The following is a 21,574-nucleotide window of genomic DNA, read 5'->3' on the forward strand; positions in this document are numbered from 1 at the left end:
CCTCTTGTCATGCTGTCGAGCAATAGCCCCGTTGAGGTTTCCCTTCGTCGAGAGGTTAGATGTAATTGAATGTGATGTGTACACACTCCATAATAGTGCCCTATGTAGTCCCCCCACTTTCCACAACTGGTTATGTTAAACATGAGAACAACTTGAATAGGGAGAATTGGTCAAAAGTGCTTCAACATAAGTACCCCGCAGTCCTAAAGTGGTGGCTTGCTCTTCACAACAGCCATTAGCTCATCTTGAATGTTAAAAGCCACAAAGGATGAGATGGTCGCATTGTGTGTTTCGACAAGAGGGACTTTGATGAGAGGCTATAGATGACACACCTGCCGAGTAAGTGGGGTTGAGATAACAATTTTCTCCTCCCTGTCGAGGAGACATCTGGCATTGCCACGGCGTCGCAAGCCGAAATACACCCAGGAGAGGGTAATGAGGCGTAGGAGACGGGGTTTGCGTTTTGGTGTGTGTGTGAGTTTGAAGGTGGTTCCCTCATCGTCCTGAACTAGCCTCTGTAGACTCTGCAAGCACGCCATCTGTAGTCCTCAGCCATAAAGCCACTTGCGCGTGGCTCATAAGCAGCATTAAATCAGCTTAAATAAATACATGCAAACATTAAACCTTTTTTTACAACAAAAACAAAAGTAGAAAGGGGAAGTTTGGAGGGTTGACAGACTATTGAGTATTTGAAGTTAGGTAAAATAAGGAAAAGATGGATGGACACTAGAGGTGTGTGTGTGTGTGTGTTGTTGTGTAATGTAACCAACGTGGTACCCATCCATCCGTGACTGTGCACCACATGTCTTTGAATGTCACCATTAACATGTTGGCCTGCATTATGTTTACACACAGTCCTTCGTGGCACTGCATACGCCCAAGAGGGGTTGCTAGGGAACGTGCGAGTAATGTCTGATAATCAGCCCCAAAGAAGAGTAAATGTTAAACTAAAATGAACATACGTTCTTTAAACTGGTAGCACATACAAAGTAGTTTGATAATAGCCGTTCCTCCGTGGACTTCATTTATTTTGTAGTTGATTGGTGCCTTTGACTGTTTTTTTGTTTGTTACTTTTGTTGTTAGTTGATGATTATCTGCTTCTGATGACTTGTTAACTACGGTAGTTATTTTTGTAGCTGAATGTTGCCTGTGACTGCTGTCTTTAAGTTACATTTGATGTTAGTTGTTAATATTCATCCACTCGTTTGATGGTTTGTTTTTTGGTTACTTTTGTAGTTGATTGGTGCATTGACTGTTACCCTGTGTGTTACTTTTGTTGTTGTTTGTTAATTGTTTGCATCTGACCACTTAATCTTTAGTTACTTGTGAATTTGTTTTTGTCCTAGACGTTTAACTTTTTGATACCTTGATGTTAAACCTGTTTTGTAGTTACTTTTGATTATTACCTTTTTATATGTGTAGTTACATTTGATTTTTATTGTTGTCTCTGATGATTAGTTTTTATAGTTAATTTTCGCCTTAGACTGTGTTTATTTTTTTATTTTAATTTATATTCTTATTGGTTGGCCCCTCATGGTTTTTCTTGTAGTTACTGTTAAAGTTAATGCTGCTTATCTTTTTATTACATTTGTCGCTGACTGTTTTTATCGTGCTTCTTTTACTGTTTTGTTTGTTTGTGTTATCCCATTATCTTCCCAGCATTCCAAATGTTTCCTTGGAGTGCTGCATATAATAACAATAAAATGCAAAAAATATTACGGCATAATCAAGTTATCACTGATAAGAGAAAGGCGGAATATATGGAATTATATGTTTATCTGTATTTGTCTTTCTTTGTTTCAGGTAATCTCCGCTCTTTCAAGGATCTCCCACAACAGCATTGCACAAATCAAAGGCATCAGGTATGTGTCTCGTTTTGTTAACTCTCTCATTTATCATTTGAACAACCAAAGCACTCAAGAGTATCTGTGAAACCATTTGGCTGAATGTATTCCACATTTGCTTGTGGGCCTTCATTAAGATGGAGGTGGCTATTAACATCTGGCGCTCATTTGCAAGTCAATTTACATTTTTAGGCAATTAGCTGCAGCTTTTAGCCACTTGCAAGTAACCAACAACACATTTCCATATGTCACTCAAACAGTGCTGCAGTACAGGAGAAGTACATCATAAACACTACTGTCTGAGTCAGGATGCTATAGGCAGGGGTTCTCATTTCTCACGGATAATGGTGGAGAGAATTATCAGGCCTGGAATGGGTTTCTGATTTCTCTTCATTTGCTCAATCAGTTTGGCGCTTGGTGACTCAATGGCGTCGCATGAAAAGCCATTCTATCCATCTGAGTGATGAGTAGATGGAGTGCGCCCATTAGGAGCTGCGCCCGGAGGGTGAGGCGGGAGAAAGAGACGGAGAGAGTGACAGAGAGAACGTCCCTTGCCATTAATAAAGACAACACAACATGCTGACTGCTCCCCATGTCCACACTGACTCTTTTGCTCAATGCTGTCGAAATCAAGACATATTCCACCTCAATGCCAGTCACTGATTCTGTGTTACTTTAATCTCATAAATCTGAATGTAAATTAAATATTGCAATATTAGTTTATGTTCAAACTCTTCTGTTTAAGTAATTGGACCAACTTTCCTAACTACTAATATGTGCTTGAGCTTAACATTGAATTCCTTTCAGCCCCAAGGTTTCCCTAACCTCTCTATTTGCTTTGCTTTTTGATGTGAAAACACAACTGCCTCATGGGGATCAGTGATTATGACTTTATTATGTAAGGTCCCAAAGTAAACAAATGTATTAAGCTCTAGGGTATTGGGGCCATTAACAAATACCAATACCAAAGAATATTCCCTCAAAATGATCTTACCTTACATTATTATCTTGGAAATTGGTAATAATTTGTTCTTTATTATCTTAAAGAGCTTGATTTTCCTACATTTTAAATATTATTTTCAATTAAAATGTTACTTTTTTTGCCACGAAATGTAAAAATGATACAAACCCGAGGGTTGTTGTTGAAGTCTACGTTTCATCATGATAACAACACCTACACTGAACAAAAATATAAACGCAACACTTTTGTTTTTGCTCCCATTTTTCATGAGATGAACTCAAAGATCTAAAACATTTTCTATATACACAAAATAACCATTTCTCTCAAATATTGTTCATAAATCTGAAAAAATCTGTGATGGTGAGCACTTCTCCTTTGCCGAGATACGTCATCACACCTCACAGGTGTGGCATATCAAGATGCTGATTTGACAGCATGATTAGTGCACAGGTGTGCCTTAGACTGGCCACAATAAAAAGCCACTCTGAAACGTGCATTTTTACTTTATTGGGGGGGTCTGGGGGGGTCCGAAAACCAGTCAGTATCTGGTGTGAGGGTTAGGGTTAGGGTAATGTTGTGAATCGAGTGGCCTGTGTTCGTCGTCCATAACATACGCCTGCCCATACCATAACCCCACCACCACCATGGGCCACTCGATTCACAACATTACCCTAACCCTAACCCTAACCCTCACACCAGATACTGACTGGTTTTCGGACCCCCCCAGACCCCCCCAATAAAGCAAAAATGCATGTTTAAGGGTGGCCTTTTATTGTGGCCAGCCTAAGGCACACCTGTGCAATAATCATGCTGTCTAATCAGCATCTTGATATGCCACACCTGTGAGGTGGGATGGATTATCTCGGCAAAGGAGAAGTGCTCACTATCACAGATTTTTTCAGATTTATGAACAATATTTGAGAGAAATGGTTATTTTGTGTATATAGAAAATGTTTTAGATCTTTGAGTTCATCTCATGAAAAATGGGAGCAAAAACAAAAGTGTTGCGTTTATATTTTTGTTCAGTGTATATCCCTTCTCATTTGGTGTAGGAGGTGTGCCCCCTTGTGTGTGATATTGAATACTAAAACCTCTCGCCTTGTGATAAATGGAAGTCCATTATGCACTTCCCTTCTACACCTGCTTTTTACCATCAATTTGTCAAATTTAAAAACCTCAGCTTGCTGGATGTTTCACCCCCTTCACCTAGGACTTTTCTCTTTCAGCTTTCCGTCATTTTGTGCTCAGCCGTTCGTGTACAATTGCCCTGTTTGAGGTGGCTTGCGAACTGACTTTTCATGCTTTTCCTTAGGGAAGGTTGGTGACATTTGTTGAAATGTGGCATCAAAACAATGAAATACAGAGTTAACTGTTGATTGTCAGTGGTATTGGTAGTAGTGCATAGTAGACATTTTGCTGTAATAACATCTAACATGGTGTATACTGGAGAAAAAGTCTGACTCTTACTGCTTTCGCTACATTATGCGCACATGGGCATATGACACATGTCCTGTATGGGTCGATGAAGTGTATGATCTAAAACAAACAGGCTGCTCCTATCCAGCAGAGCGCTTACACAGTATGGTTGTTCACTGACCCCAGTTAACCTTTCTAAAGGGTCTCCTCATCCACTTCTTAGTAATACTGCTTGTAAGGCAAGGTCAGCTGCATTCAAAGGACCCGTTGAACTGTCAGAACGTATCTGTCTCACTTTCAAGTCCCTGTAAAGTGTGTAGAGGCTTGTAAACATGTTCCCATACTGTACATGTAAGCAGTTCCCTCCAATGCAGCACCTTTAGGAATAAGGTTGCAAACAGAAACCATTTAATTTCAACTCCATGTCTTACAGGATGTTTTCTATATTCATGTAAACCTTCAAAAGAGGGCAGCTTGTGAGAATGGGAAATCCACATGTTCTTCAAACAAATGAGAACAAAACTAATTTCTTTAAGACATAAGTAAGATTCTCTAGAAATGTCACCGTATAACCGTTTCCTTAAAGATGTGTTTGTCTAAGATCAAGAATTTAGTCTCTGGCTTCAATAAATGGTATTACTTTCTTTTGTCATGAAACCGCGAGTTTCCAAACCCATGGCAGGTTTTGGGTTTAGAGTGGTTAAAATGTGAAATGTCATAATTGGTTGGGTGTCCATGTCCCTTTACAGAAAGTAGTTCATGAAGAGAACTGTTTTACAAAGTGATTTAAAGGAAGTTTTAGCCTTAGTTCCTCAGGGTAGAGATCTCTATTCCCAGACAATAACCCCACAGTCTTAGATCGTTAAAGTATGGACATCAGGTCATCCATTGAGTTTTAAAATGGCCGGAGAGTACCTCACTGTGTTGGGTCACATTGCCATAGGCATGTCCATTGACGTTCTGTAGAAGCCCCATTGATCTGGTCTTTGATGTGTGTGCTCACTATTCTCCTGCATCGATAGTTTATGTCTCTGTCACTGTGTCAGTATTCACGCCCGGGTCTGAAAAATGATGCTAAATTATACACAACCAGATATTCAATGGGCATGCATCAAATATCAATCTGCCCATTTTACTTCCATCTTTCTTTCTGTCGTCTCTAGTCAGTTTTACGGGATGCTTGAATTATCGTCTTTAAAAAAAAAAAAAAACATTTCCATAACTTTTACCCTATTCACTTTGACAAATGTTCAGTTAAATTCTGTATGAATTATTCATCTCTCTCTCAGAGTGCTGTCTTACTGTCCATCTTACTTAAAGCAGATGAGTTGACAATTACAAAAATATAAGGCTGCTGTTTTTGTAGTTTTTTTGCCCTTTGTGACACTCAGTTGACTGACACAATTCATTCAGAAATAACTTTCTTTTTCGATCTACATTATGTTTTGGGGCATAAAGACTGGAATGTGTATATGACTCAACAGTGGGATACATTTGTATATCATATTTTCATAAAAACAACTGCATTTGAACAAAGACAGGATCATATTTTTACTGATTTGAGCTGTATCTAAGTCCAAACGGTTCTTTATTTCTCTAAATTGGTCAATTTTGACAACTTCTGACGTCATTGGGCCCACCTCCTCCACTTCTGAGAACAAGACTGCATCCTGGCTACCATCTAAATCCATCCGTCTCTTATCAATTGACTGTAAAAACGTTCACTCACCAGCCTTAAAGGCGTCACGTAGCTTTGTGTCCTCAGAGTTGACCTTGTGTTACTCACTGCTATCTACAGTATAAGCCTGCGTCATCCGCTGTCCTGTTATTCACCCCCCCACTTCCTACAGCTTTATCTTTACAGTCCTTAGATAGCCTCCCCCCCCTCCCGAATCATCAACCAGCTTGCACTTTACTGTCCTAGTTCATCAGTGGAGCGTGTGAGGTGAGCTCCGGGGATCAAGGTCATCAAGTGTGAGAGAGCTCAGCTCAGGATGAACAGAGCAGATGAGGAGCATGTATGTTTAGGGATATCTGTAATCCTGTACTGGAGTTTCTAACTTTCTAAAAGATATATTTTAGACTTGTGTGTGCTCATGTAGTGGTTTGGATTGAATTGAAGGTTGAGAGTACTATTGTTTGTAAAGTTAATGTGTTAAAACCACACTATGGTGGGAACTAGCTAAGAAACAACATCAGAAGTTTGGTGGACAATAAATGCTGTCCATATAGAGGAAGATAATCGGTATATTGCTCTCAAAATTGTAAAAAAAATTCTAAGGGGCAAGACATGTCTTATACCTCATTCACACCAACGGTGTTTCAGGGCCGGTTCGGAGCTGGAGCTTGAAAAGCACCGGGTTTTCCTGTTCACACCGCAGCGGAGCAGCCTCTTAGCTCCGGAATCCGGTTCGTTTCAAGCACCAAAAAATTGTCCGGACAGAGCAAAAGCACCAAAATACATCACGCTTACGTCGAGGCGGGGGCAGGGGCCGGATCAACTCCTGAACAACAACAAAAAGCCGACGTTTTATCCAGTTTGTACACAACGATGGAGAAACTTAACAAGAGTTTCAGAGTTTCAGTGTTTCTGCCATAGACTGTATAAATAAAGGTTTCTGCTCATGGTGAAGCAACGTGTCTGCATGTTAAGGTGGAACCTGAGCATTCACGTTGATCACCTCATTATAACTCATTATAAATCTATAAAACTATAAATATTAAACTTTACTTCACGTGTTCATTTGAGAACAGCTGTTATATACCTGGGTGAAGGTTAAAGTTCATTTAAATGAAAGATACAACGTTACTCCACACTCATGGTTCAGTCCACCTTAAGAAATAAGACCGACCTCGGAAGCAGTTGTGTTTAAAAAAAAAAACTTTATTGACACGAGTTCACTTTTTTACAAGAATATAATCTAAACCACAGAAATGACTCCGGAAAAGCTGCAGATAGAGCCATAAGAAATGAATGCAACTGATTTCATCCGCGCGGTTTGGCTTTATGAAGCAGGCACGCAAACGGTTACTTCATGACGCAAACGATAACGCAATGACGGCCAAGGCTCTCAAGTTTTGAACAGAGTTCAGAGTGAGATTTTGGCAGCGGTGTTTGGTACTCCAACTTCTGGCTCCCCTCAAAGTTCCCATGAAGCCCTCTGTATCGCGAATGTCAACGGGGGGTGCTAGTGGAGTATGAAGCCCTATGTATCGCGAATGTCAACGGGGGGGGGGTGCTAGTGGAGTGCACGCGTCTCAAACAAGCGTAGTTTGTTTACAAAATTGCGGCGCAACTTGGTGGGCGGTACCCTGGAAAGAAAACTCTGCGTGAGAAATACAAGGTGTGGCGTGTGAGCGTGTGTATGGAGTGGACTTGAGAGCTCTGATGATGCAGTACCAGTCAGACTCTGGGCGGTGTGAAAAGAGCCAGAGCTAAACCGAAGAACCGGTTCTGAACCTGAAAAGCTCTAGCACGGAGCTTGAACCAGAGTTGCGTTGGTGTGAATGAGGTATTAAAGAGGCCCAGTTGTTAACGCTTTTCTTCATGTAAATGGTCTGCAAAGACTTTAATCCAAAAGCTCCCTATAGGGACTTTCTCTCCCACACACAACAGCTGCAGGGGATATTTGTGTGTTGAATAACTAGAATAGTACTCAAGTAATTGTTTTCATCTTTACTGCATCATCATAAAGTATTTCTGTGGTGTATGAAAAGCCATTTGTGACAAGAAAGCTATATATTCCATCAGGATTAATACAAAATCATGATGAAATACTGTACATACTCACTGCAGGGGCAATATGGATGTGCAATTGACATCCATTTCTTTGTAAGATTCGTGGGATGCAGTGCACAGCAGGAGTAGAAGAAGCAGGCAAAGTGTCAGGACTTAGTGTTTGCGTTTTCCCTCCCTCCCTTCCCTCTTCCTGTCAGCAAAGCTCTGCCACCTCATGCCAATGAGTTACATCACACATATTAGTCTGCTTTTATCACAATGCACATCCACTCATGTTTTGCTCACGTTTGAATGCATCTCATGTGCTAATGCTATTAGTTACTGTTGTGAGAAAAAGTCACACATGCAAAGAAACGGGCTCTTACTCATTTGTTATCTTGCACACACATATTAACAAACACACACGAGGGTTTATGGGCAGGCTTGGTACAATAAGTGGCAAAGTGCAGTAGCCTCCTCAGGCTCCAGCGATTTATCGACCCCTTGCAGAAACAAAGCCGTGTCCTGGGACGTGAAACTGCTTCCAACGCCGACCATTTCAGCTGCGTTCACACCTAACAGCTACACTGTTATTCTGCTGATTCGACAATAGTGGATCAATGGGACCAGCCTGGACCACACTTTCCATCCATGCATGCACTAGCTGTAAGGAAGTAGGAAAAAGAGATCAGATATGATACAATGAAACCACCAAAGAAAGGCAGGACAATAAGAGGGGCGTTGGTAGAAGACTAAATGTGGGTTTTTTTGTAATGCCCTGAGAGGTCTTTTCATTGGTTTACCTTCCAAGACATGCTACAACATTTCTTACATTTTTCAACTTTTCTTTTATGGTTGAAAAACATGAACTAACTTGCAAATCCAATACATCATTTTCCTTTTGAAGCCATTTGCTGAATGAAAAACAGGCAATGCTTTTTGGTAAGGGTCCATGATTTCCTTATGACTTCCTATGAGCTTCCTTTAAAATAACATTTTCATTTGGTATAACTTATATAAAAAAAATGGATTGGGTTATTATTTATATTTTCCAATGCTAAACCCTTACACCATGTGTTGTGCCACTATAGTGCTTCTGTGATCCTTATGAAAAACAGACACCCAGACCAAAGAAATCACGTCCTTGTGGGACGTAATGAAAAAGACATGCAATTAAACTAACAAAACACGAAAGCTATGAAAATGGAGAAATCATCCGAAAGAAGAAAGATTGCAAAAAAAGTAGTTTTACAGGATTCTTTAAATAATGTATCAGCTGTTTGGACCAAATAAATATACCTTACTTAAACTCACCTTCCTAATACCTTAAATACTCAATTTGTCTCAAAACATTTGGATAAAAGCCCATGAATAAGCCAATTCAAAGGGGCTTATGAATACCATTAGTGCTTGATAATCAGAGGTGTAAAAGATAACTAAAAACACTTTGTACTTTGTGAATAGACAACAGATTACATAGAAAAACAACCACAGCTTCCACTCTGGTATACCACCCAGCGAACAGGCCTGAACAACACACGTGGAAGACAATAGAGCGTTATTGAAAAGCCAAGAGACGGCTCATCATCTGATTCCTGATCAAATTATAAACACGGTTCAATTGCACCTGGTGGTACCATTTAGGCGAAATGAAAACGGCAGCATTGGGAAACGCTCGGCTCCGCAAAACAACACCGAGGTGATGCATACGAGCTCACATCTCCGCAAACTACTATGTAATTAAATTTAGCCCTGCAGGACTCCATTAATATCTTATAATATAATGCACATTTCATTGGAGGGGGTCATCAACGCGGCTGTGTTATTGCACTCCAGAGAAAGCCCCCCCTCTACGCTCTGTGTTTCTGCTCATACCTGTGAGTGAGAAAGTAACAAATCAGACGAGGCAGTTTTTCTATTATTATTCCTTCATATTAATACTTGTAATTAGCTCGTGGACGAACATAAGTTTTAATGAAGTCAGCCACTTAGATATGGTAAAGTTAGCAAAGTTAATGAATCAGAGAAAAGTGTTGAGTTTGCAGGATTCTGTGTGTGTGTGTGTGTGTGTGTGTGTGTGTGTGTGTGTGTGTGTGTGTGTGTGTGTGTGTGTGTGTGTGTGTGTGTGTGTGTGTGTGTGTGTGTGTGTGTGTGTGTGTGTGTGTGTGTGTGTGTGTGTGTGTGTGTGTGTGTGTGTGTGTGTGTGTGTGTGTGTGTGTGTGTGTGTGTGTGTGTGTGTGTGTGTGTGTTTGACCTTTTGACTATATAGCTGAGCATTCATTAACTTGATGGCTGACACACTCTTTTCAGTGTGACCACAGCTTTCATTACACAAAGGGTAATTGCTGGTGTCACACAGATACACTCAGGTCGACACACACTTACACATATGCACATTTCAAATGAGAAGCTGGAGTACTGTTTCGATTCTTGTTTTACCCACACACTGTAAATGTCACTTTGTACGATATTGGGCCTTCACACACCAACAGGCAAGCGCCATTGGATCTTTACAAGGACGGGGAACCACAATAAAAGCGTCACTCATCTGATCGTATCTCAGATCAAACACAGTCAAAGGACTTCAAAGCTGAGTGCTTATAAAGAGGGGACGGCTTTTATGAGAGCTTTGAACGTCTGGACCCTGACACTGAACTGTCCAATTCTCTCCACTAACTTCACGGTCAGCTGCAACACAAATGTAGATTTAGTTTCTATATCTTCCTAGAACTGTTTCACATCCATAGATGTATACAATAGATGTGTATTATGCCAATCACCAGGCCATTTCTGGCTATGAGGCTATTCTTAAGACACAAGCCACCTTCTTTCTTTCGAAGTAAACATACATGCAACTCTAACAACCACTACTTACATTACGTTTCATCTAGCTAAAGCATATATCCAAAGCGACTTGAGATTAAGATAAAAATGCAAAACAACAAGAAGAGTACAGTTATATTTGATTCAAATGAGCCAAACCATTGAAGAGGTGGTGCATTACTTTCAACTTGGCTAAACTCTTTGATTTGTTTTTATTAATTGGCCAAGGTACAGGCAGAACAGGTGGGTTTTTAGTTTGCGATGGAAGATATGTAGACTTTCTGCTGTACAGATGTCAATAGGGAGCTCGTTCCACCATTTTGGAGCAAGGATAGCAAACAGGCATGTTTTTGTTGAGGGGTACCTGGGTCCAATCCACATTCAGGAACGAGCAAGCTGATTGGCTGATACAGAGAGTAAACACTATAAGCCATTTAAAAGACCTGAGTACCTCATCTCAAATTGTTTGAAATTGTATTGTCAGGATACAGTCATTATTATGTTTAGCCAATTAGATGGGACATTATGGAAGAGCACTTTGGTGGCATTTCTTGTAAAAAGTGTAATCTCCCTAATTTTCATGTATGTAGGTTCAAGCAATATGGGTCAAAATCATTGTCTTATGGCCTTGCAGGACAACTCTTTTATAAATATTTCTAGCGTCAATGATGATGTCACATAATGTCTTTATGTACCTCAAATACTGTTGTCATTACCAATGTCTAAAAGTGCAAAAACCATTGCTTCAAACCCCCAGAAGATGTTGTGAAGGGACTCATTGTGCTGCTGAGAATAAAACATGTATATCAAAATTCACAGTCCAGTAATTGCTTTGTTTTTTACCGATTATGTGTCAAACATGTAGGCGTATCTCGCTCTTCACTTTCCCCATGAGCCTGAAACCCTCCCTGCCCCCTTTCATCCTTTTCTCCATCTCTTTCTTGAATAATGGTAGAACCCTTCGTGTGTGTGTGTGTGTGTGTGTGTGTGTGTGTGTGTGTGTGTGTGTGTGTGTGTGTGTGTGTGTGTGTGTGTGTGTGTGTGTGTGTGTGTGTGTGTGTGTGTGTGTGTGTGTGTGTGTGTGTGTGTGTGTGTGTGTGTGTGTGTGTGTGTGTGTGTGTCCAGTGGCTCTTTGAAAGAAAGAAAACAAATCATATGTTCAGTAGTTACATTACTCAGACGGGAGTCAAGGTCAACCTTACAGGGCTGTTTACCGTAACAGGGATCCCTGTTGGATGCTGCTGTGCGTGGGATGTATTGCTTGAGGAGAGGATGGTAACAACAGTATGCTGCTATAATGATGAAAACAAAACAACAGGCCTAAAGAAACTCTTAAACTGAAATAATGTGTTTGCATTGTCGCATTTGGGTACTTTGAAAGCTGCTAATGAGTGCATTTTTAAAACATTTCACCATCCCCAATTAGTTTAGCGCTTGATAGAAATAGCCTGTGTCATTAAAAATAATTGTTATTATCTCTTATAAACATGAGGGATTAGTTTAATAATACGCAACATTTCCGTTTCAGTAACTTAAGCTTGTTTGACGATTAGTGCTTATCATTACTTCACTGACTTTGATGCGCTTCAATTGTGCACGACATTAAGCTAATAGGCTATAATTTGTAGCAGCAAAAGGAGAAAAAAAAAACACATCATAAAGCATGTCGGCCAATCCAGATCTAAACATGCACTTCACAATAATGTTAGCGGAAAGCAGATATATCTTCACAAAGATTAGAAATAAATCCACCCCGCTTAATGAGCTAATCGATGAGTCATCCATTTATACTTCCCAGAAGTATTGTGATTGTTGATGTGGCGTGGGCGGGAATGATACATTCAAGAAGGGGATCGTGAGGAGTCGTTCAGATTATTAATGGGATGGGCGGACATTTATGCTAATGTAGCCTTCTCTGCATGTCTTATATTGAAAAGTTGTGTGTACCGTAAGATGACAAGCTCATTTTTGCTGGAAAGACAGCTTAAAACTGTCATTTTCAATATGTTGAATTGCTCTGCAATGCCCCCGAGGGTCCTTGAAAGCTGCTCAAGCCCCCTGAGAGGATTTATTAGGCATCTGCCCATCCATCAGGTGGGGACAAAAAGGCAGTTTTTCTCCCTGAATTCCTGAGAAAGTTGGCCGTGTGAAGAGGTTTTTTACCTGTCAGCAGCAATGTGTTGATGTGTTTTGACCATGTTGTTTGTGACTGATGGGGTCGTCTGGTAAAATACATCCTGCTGTTGTGCTGCCCAAGTGATGGAGCGAAGAGTGACAAGCTGGCAGAGAGAAAACGCTGGTTATTTTCTACCTGGGACACTGCTGTGTGTGTCTCACAGCTTGCATTCCCTCTCATTATTTGTGTCTCCGTGTGTATTTGTGTGTTCCAGGCCTTTTCCATCGGAGGACACAGCTCTGAATGAGGATGATGTGTACCGGAGCCTTGAAGAGCTGGCAGAGTAAGTTTTGGGTTTACACACACACACACACACACGCACGCACGCACGCACACACACACACACACGTTTGAGTCACTAAGGATTACATTTTGATTAACTCAATATGAGATTTCCTTGACCGTAATCTTAAAAATGGCATGCCTACCCAAGCCCGAACCTTTACCTAACCCAGATCATAAACAAACTGTATGTCCCAAGCCTAAAATGAAATGGGTTACCTTTTGGGGGCATGCTTTTTTTCTTCAAATATGATGCGTGTCCCCACTTTGTGATAGTGAAAAGGTTTTTGTATTCACACAAATTGAATAAATAATAGGCCCTATTATGCATTTTTGGGGCTTTTCCGTATCTGAAGTGTGTTATGTATCATTTTTAACTATTTTAATGGGGGATTTTAACACTTAGATCCCTGAAAATGAACTTTGATTTGGATTTGATGTTATTGATAATATTAAATATTATTGTTTCCTTCCACAAAAGGTCATTGCAAATTGCATTTTAGCTCCAAAAATACTGTAAACATGATGATAACTTGACCCTACCCACTTTATTCATACTGGATATTTAATAACTGTTTTTTATAGTCAAAATAAATACACATGAACTGCTGTCAAGATCAGAATATCTTGATACATAACAACTCTCCACCCACCATGCATACAACACGCATCTTGGGATGTGTCAAAGTGAAGTGTGATTGCCACTTCTTCCAATTTCCTCTAACTGCCTAATTATATAAGCGTAGAGCCATGTGTCAATCTGCCTGTTGCCATGGTGACAACCGCCTCGCTCTGACTTCTGCTGCGGCTGCCTCCCCGCCTGTTTCAGGGTTAGTTGGTGTGAAAAAGAGTCGTAGGGTCTCGGCGTTGGCAGCGGTGAACAGAATGACAGCAGCCGACTCAGATTAATGAAGAATCATTTCTTAACCGCTCTGTGATGGGTGTCATTCATCACAGAATGATAGGAGGTAGGAGAGCGGGAGATGAGCATGCGGACTATAGATATATGCCTGCTGAATACATGAGTGTAGTGTTCTGTAGGGGATGAGGAATGTGCGCTCGCTAGAGGAGAGGAGTGCAAACCAAGCAGGCTAATGCTGGATTATATCAGCTTAGCCAAACATGAAGCCCGGCAAGCATGCAACATGGGCCCTTACCTTGGAAACTGAACGAAACCATGCTCAAAAAGTGGTCCTCAAGAGAGTAGAGGACATAAATGACTCATGATGTTTTTAAGATATAATTTAGTAAAAAAGGGATGAAGAATGTGCTAAAAGAACAGTAATGAACATGTAATTTAAATATGTACTTTGCTCTTAATTCAAATTCACGCCCAAATGTAATTGGCCCATGCTACACCCTTCTACCCAGTTTCATTAATGACATGTCACATTATTTCCATAATCCTTAATAGCTCATTAATACCAAACTGAAAACAAAAGTTATTGGCGGATGCAATAAATCCCAACCCCATAGAATCAAATTGCTAATTTGCTAAAGAGAGATTTGGTGGCTTGGGCGAGTGCATGGTATCCATAGCAACAAGTGTCATGAAAGTAAGCTGTTGTTACTCGCTACAATATATACCAAACAACTCCAACAGAATGGAGGTTATCCGTTAAATTTGCTTCAAACACGCAAAAACAATTGTTCATTAATGGGTTTTGCCCCTGTAACCATGGCAGCAGCTTCAATGAGGCTGAGCTTGAGTTTTCTTTTCTGAAAGTGAGTTTTTCTGGAGTCAGTGGTGTTGTAACACGGTGCTCTTGATGTAACCTGTAGGTGCAGAGGGCTGGCTCTCATTGAATTAATCATTCTGCTGGGCAGCGCGGCTGCTCTTGACCTTTTACAAAAGAACATGCATGCATTTCCGTTTCATCAACGGACCGACACATAATTGATTCATCAGCAGGTCCCGCACCTAATACAGTTTGACACACTTAGCACATAGGCCACACAAGCAATAACCCTCCTCTCAAAGACTTATTAATTAGCCTGGAATATTGATGCATGCATAATGTAAAATGGCTGCATGACTGAACTGCAAGAGTGAAGGAAAGGACAATGATGATCTTACCAAAGTAATCATTTTTTAAATGGATGGAGTGCTTTTTAAGAGCATCTCAGAGTATACAATGACCGTGCGTATGAAACCATAAAAATAACAGCATGTAAGGAATAGAAGAGCAATTTTTCCACTCAGTGTGAGAAAATAAAACAGCATGGAAGAGCAATATAATGGCAAACAATAAAAAATCGATATAAGTGGCGTCATTAAGTTCAGTGATAAAACGACAAGTGCGACAGAAAGCGTTCTATAAAAATTGATTTTTAGGTGAGATTTAAAAACAGAGATCATGCCGGCGGACCAAATGTTAAATGGCAGCAGCAAAAAAAATCGATCAATCTGGAGCGGCCAAAATACTTGAACTGTTGGACCCTTTGACGTCTCTGAGGATAGCTGGGAGCTCACTAATGTAATGATGGTGCATTGTGTATTAACATGTAACTCATTTATTAGATACTTAAGGCTCTTGTATGTGGCTTTTCTTCAATAACTTGGCCTAAAATATACCCAAGGGCGTTATTTGACTTTCGAGGTTAAGTAGAGGTCACTTACTTTGCTGGTGGATTTCCATATTTACGACATCATGTCAGAAGAACTCATGTCAGCTGAGGTAGGTTGAGGTTTGACGCCGTCAGAATGAGCTCACCTGTAAATGACAGCTGTTCATCGAGATGTTATGATGAGTTCAGGTATATAAGAATTCCTCTGCACCTTATCTGTTAGAGGCCGGTTTTATACCTAATCGAGGTCTCCTGGGTTAATGTGGTAAACCTTTTTCCGTACTTCCTCCCCCTCTGGCTTTGTGATGTTGAGTCTTCATGTCGCTTAACTTCCTCCCTGTCTGGAATGACTCCATCCCGGAGTTGAAAAAGCATGAAATGGGGGTGGATCGGGCCCAGTCGCCGAGGGACTTTCCCTCGGTGAAAGGCACACATAGATTTCCATTCCGAAGCAAACAGTGTCACAAGCCCTTTGTGTCACTTTTTTCACAGTTTATTTTGCTCCATTAATCCCTTGGGCGGGTTGGCTTGAAATGTCAATAGCTTGGAAATGGATGGGACTCAGGTATCATTAACTGCCAGGTATTACTGTAGGTCACTTATTTTAATTTGAACTTTAACTAACACTCTAAGGATTATCTATTTTGTAAATAGAGATGGGCTTTAATAAAGTATGGACCTCATTTTAATGGAACATTCTCTAAATACCTAGGAAAGTTAAAAACTAGCACAGAATTAATGTCTTTTTACAACATCAGCTTTGATGCCAAATAAATAACGATGCCAACAATTAAGTAAATACTCATAATGCAGTTAGTATACGTTAAAATCAACTATGTACAGCACATGAAACATATTCAGTATTTCATAAAAATGAGTTTAAGAGGATAACAGATCTTAACACATAACACAATACATTACACAAATTGAGGCTCAGAAAAAAATTCTATAATAAAAAAAATAGCAATCACATCAGTCTAAATCTTATGTTATGGCAGCTGAGTTGAATGGTAAATAACATTGTTAATGATGCTATTTGACGAAATGATCACCTAATTGCTTCTCCATGTTGCCTTTGTTGATTAAAAAAAAAAAAAATGTCATCTGTTATCCCCAGCCAGATAGCTTCACAGTTTAGCCTCACTGATAACAAGCCATCTCATCCACCATGTTCACCCTGGTGTGTGTGTTTTTCAGTTCTTTATTCTATTATCTCTAAAGATGCACCTTAACAGCATCAGCCTGCTGTTTAGGTGCAATGCTCAAGCTCCCCTCCCAATACATCATAGCTCTACAGTAACAACATAAATAATATTATTATAAACCTGTAAGGCAGCCCAGCCTTAGGGGACCTGTGCTCTGTGGCTCTGATATGTTGAGTCATACTCCCCCACCCCCTCTCTAGTGATTAACTTACTAACTCTATGTCATTGAGATAGAGGCTAGCGGGCCCATTGCGTGCAAACACACTGGACCCCCTGTGGCCCGTCGTGGTGTAATCAGGCAGAAAATCAGACCTACATGTAATTCATGAATCCTCAGGACTGTGCTCCCACTTTCAATCTCAGTGATACATTGCTATACATGCACGAGCTCACACACAGTCACACATTAAGTGCATTTGAATGATTTATTAATGTCCACTAGACTAGACAAAGGCACATAAATAGTAAAGGTGTGGTGTGACAGATTTACACAGCCAAGACGTATGTCCCTCTATTTCCCCCGCTTTGTTTTTCTTTGGTGACATACACACATACAAAACACACACATATACACACATGTCACTTGTAGGACTCAAGCAAGCCTTGACAGCTTAAAACATTAACCTTAAGCATCAATTATACATGTCTAAAAACCATCCATATTCCTACATCAATCTGAAACAAAAGCCACATCAATGTTATGCCTAACAGTAATTGTCCATTTACTGGCAATCTCCCAAACAAATCAGTAATACGTTTTACAGAACATGAAAAGGATTGACCTAACCACTTTATAACCAAGTCCTTCTAACAGCACATTGAAAAATGAGAAGAAAGTAAATCACATTACTCTTGAGGTTAATGCTCAAATTTGTCCTCACAAATACTGAAGGCCAACCTCCACTTACAAAACACCCGTCATTTTTCCTTAGCCGCAGCTTTTTCGGTTCTACCAAACCCAGTGCAATATGTACATTATGGAATATAAATGACTAATATAAGATCTTTATATGGGGTTAATTCCAGTGTTTTGACTTTAAACATCAATGCATGTTGAGACTAAAAACAGAAAGCAAGTTAAGAAGTTCATTAGTGACAGCAGTAATAAAAAATCTGATAGGAAACAATCAGTGGAAGTGGATGTACACACACTGTCATTTAAATATTGATTCCTCTGGCTTTTGTTTTGAAAAATCAATATGAAATGTATAAGTAAAAAAATAACGTGAAATCAGTGCTTGTAAAATGCTTAATTGGGATCAACGGATATCAGTTAGTCTTGGCGATATGGATAAATGCCAATCCAAATAAAGGCAATGACAAAGGGAACATCTTTATAGAAATGGGCCAGTCCATATAAAGATTTCCTCCCAAAACAACCACTCAAACCTGAAATTGACTGACTGAAACAAAGAAGAGTTGGTCAATATGAAATGTAATTGACTGGAGAAAAGAAATTGCCTAAATGTCATTTTTAATCAATAGACAATTTCCCCTGGATAAGTAAGGGTCAATAGATATAGATGATTCAATCAATGGTAATTCCCTAAATGTTTCATTCTTGTAATAGTTACATTATTTATAAAATAGACCTCACTCAGACCTCCCCCCCCCACTGGAGATCCCGCTCCTCTTAGATCTCTCCATAGCTCATATTTAAATCACCGCACTAGACCTCCGTCGTATAATACAGTCTCTGAAGGGATTAGAGCAAAATGAAGTAAAACATCTTCTTCTCAAAAACTTCCCGTCGCGCAACACATCAGTCTCAGAGTTCAGAGGAGACACTGATGGGATTGTGCGGACCTCCCACTCCGCCTCCTCCCAATTCAACATGAGCCACTTTAAGTTAATGAAGAGAGAAGAAGCACGGCGCCCAGAGTGAACCAAGCCACCTCAATTAAAACTTCAAACAACCCCCGCACGAGCGTGACGACAAAGCTTAATATATGATTGAGTACAGTTCTGCCTCCTCTGATTTGTATCCAACATTCACACAAGAAGAAATATTTAAGCAAAGATAGCACATTTCGAAGGTCATATCAAGCCATAAAGAAAATCCAATGACCTTTAACCTGTGCCACATTTTAAATATTCATGATTTAATATAGTCAAATCCCTACAAAAATATTCAATTTCCGGGGATGTTAAAGTGAAATTACATTTCCTGTCTGTTTCTGGGGCCGGGACAGCCAGGTTACGGCCCCCATTAGACGAAGGATGAAGGATCTTCCTCAAGAATACTCAAACAGGTAGTTGGATGAGGATCTTTTGAACCGAGAAGAGACATGGCCTTTTGGCTTTCCCCAACTCGGATCACAAAACGGCATCCCCTATTCTGGAAGGCATTAAGTGTCATGCTCAAGGACATTTTAGTAAAGCGTTCACATGCCACCCTGGTCCTCCTTTTCTGAGCATGTGGAGGCAGTCCAGATGGAATTTAAACATGTATTTAACTTATTTAGAAAAAGGTGGGGGTAACGGGACAGGCGCAAAGCAGTGTTAACAAAAAGGATACATGTCAGAGAAATTAGGATACTTTAAAAAGTTGTGTCTACAGTAAAAGCACACTTGTTGTCAGAGCCATAACTTGATTGTTTCACAGAGATTTACACATTCATTTTGACTTACGTTTTATTTATGTATCTTTCTATTTCCATGGAATAAATGTATAAGTCAAAGATAAAGGACGACTAAAATACTTGTAACTTTCCTCACCTATCAAAGTGCTTCAGGCCTATTTCTCTACTTATCAATGGGTTAATTGCATATAGCAACAGGGACTGCTAATAGCTAATTCAGCACATTTTGAATCGGGCCTGTATGCCAACATATTATAGCCCAAAGCCTAACTTACTGAATATTTGGCAGCATTATACTGCCTTCACCTTAGTACGTTTGAGGTGGATGTAATTGTATTTTAGCAAGACAGTAGTCGCCAAGCTATAAGCCTGGTCTTCCATTATTTAGCAGGCGACTCCTGCAACATTTATTTATTTACACTACTTAATCATTTATTTCCCTTTTTAGCGAACCTACAGTAAAGCTCCCTGGTTATTGACTACATCGATGTGGGCTCATCGCCAAAGCGTATTCGTGCCGAGGCTCCTCCACTGCCTCGATAAGTTCCCCAAACAATAATTGCTTTTACAGGACAGAGGGAGATGCAGTGTGCACTCGCTTAGCATGAGGGACTTTCCCCAGAAGACACTCCTCTCCACAGCCACTGTCTGTGCTCTGCTGGCTGCTCGCCTAATTAAAGGTCAGTTAGCTAGCTGGGTGCCAAAGCAGCGTAAACACATTTTAAGAGAAATGCCACTCAATGGCGCAACTCATTGGAAGTTTGTGAACATCGAATGCTCGTCCCTTCGACTCAAAATCGAATATCACTCTACAGTATAGGTGAGGCTTGTGAGAGGTAATGAGCTGGTGCTGCTGTGACTGCTCCGTGCCTCTCAGCTGTCAGAGCAGTTTAAAGTTGAGATATGAGCCTTTTTGGCAGGGTAAAAGGATTTAAGCCTGGAGTGAAGGTTGTTTGAGGATACAGTCGTTCATCTAACTTGTGTTTTCTTTCCCCCAGTGAGCATGACTTGGGTGAGGATGACATCTACGACTGTGTGCCATGTGATGACGATGGGGACGACATCTATGAGGACATCATTAAGGTGGAAGTACGACAACCCATGGTGAGAATAGTTTCGCAATCCCTGCCATGCCCTGTCATTACTTTAAAAAAGTAAAATAGTAATGATTATATTTTCCTCAAATTTGGAATATGATGCTTGCTAATGTGTGTGAATAAAGGGTTGTATTTCTTAGTCACCTTATGATGGTCTACCTGGTGACCTCCAGTCAAATGACTCAAGTCAGATTTGAATTTTCGACGTCAAATCCATCACTTTAGGCCTGACTGAAAAGAAATCAGAAATGACTCACCTAAAACGAACATACTTGCAAATACCTTCGCTCATATCCAAACATGAATACATTAGGTGTGTAGAAAGTGTGCCACAGGACATTTAATTCCCCTTCATTTCCTGAATCAACTATCAATATTGCTGTTCAATCATTCTCGTAGACACATCATTAGTTTGAACCATCCAATGGCATCCAAGGAAGTTGCAGGAGCACACCAGAAGGACTCAAGTGAAAATACTGAGAGCCATTTGAAAAATAATAATACCAAAGATCATTTCATTTTGGTACAAAAACCACACCTAACAACTTAGTCTTGATTTTAGACCAAATTTTGAATTGCAAATGAATAATTTGGTATCAACTCTGTCTGTTAGACAACCCTTATTACCAGGAATGATTCAATGAAAAAGTAGTGCTTGGAAAAGGAAACACACTTCCTCCCACTCACCATAGCATTTGCATGATGTGATATCTCTTGACGCGCTCTGATCTTTTAACACAACCGGTGATGAATGTGACCTCTGACATGCGCTGCTTTGCCTTTCCCCATGCTGCAGATCAGATACATGCAGGTGAGTGCCGCTGTGCTTGTGACTCACCCCACCCTGTCAGTTACCTCCCTCTAACACTTCATTTCAAACAAACTCATGGCCTCCCAAGAG

The 21,574-nt window shown here is 40.2% G+C and overlaps 1 protein-coding gene across 21 annotated transcripts in view; it reads left to right on the forward strand.

Moving 5' to 3' along the window:
* vav2 (vav 2 guanine nucleotide exchange factor) overlaps positions 1 to 21,574 on the forward strand; it is a 211,064-nt gene that overhangs the window by 154,362 nt on the left and 35,128 nt on the right. For 11 of the 21 annotated variants that reach the window (XM_079660771.1, XM_079660785.1, XM_079660772.1 and 8 more), the window contains exons 3-6: positions 1,805 to 1,863; positions 13,154 to 13,222; positions 20,575 to 20,680; positions 21,470 to 21,484. In XM_079660771.1, the coding sequence (XP_079516897.1) occupies positions 1,805 to 1,863; positions 13,154 to 13,222; positions 20,575 to 20,680; positions 21,470 to 21,484 (249 nt within the window). The remainder of the gene's footprint in view (positions 1 to 1,804; positions 1,864 to 13,153; positions 13,223 to 20,574; positions 20,681 to 21,469; positions 21,485 to 21,574) is intronic. The other 10 variants (XM_079660790.1, XM_079660780.1, XM_079660779.1 and 7 more) reach the window with 1 other exon arrangement.

Source organism: Notothenia rossii, assembly GCF_949606895.1.
Source record: "Notothenia rossii genome assembly, chromosome: 11".
NCBI lineage: Eukaryota > Metazoa > Chordata > Actinopteri > Perciformes > Nototheniidae > Notothenia > Notothenia rossii.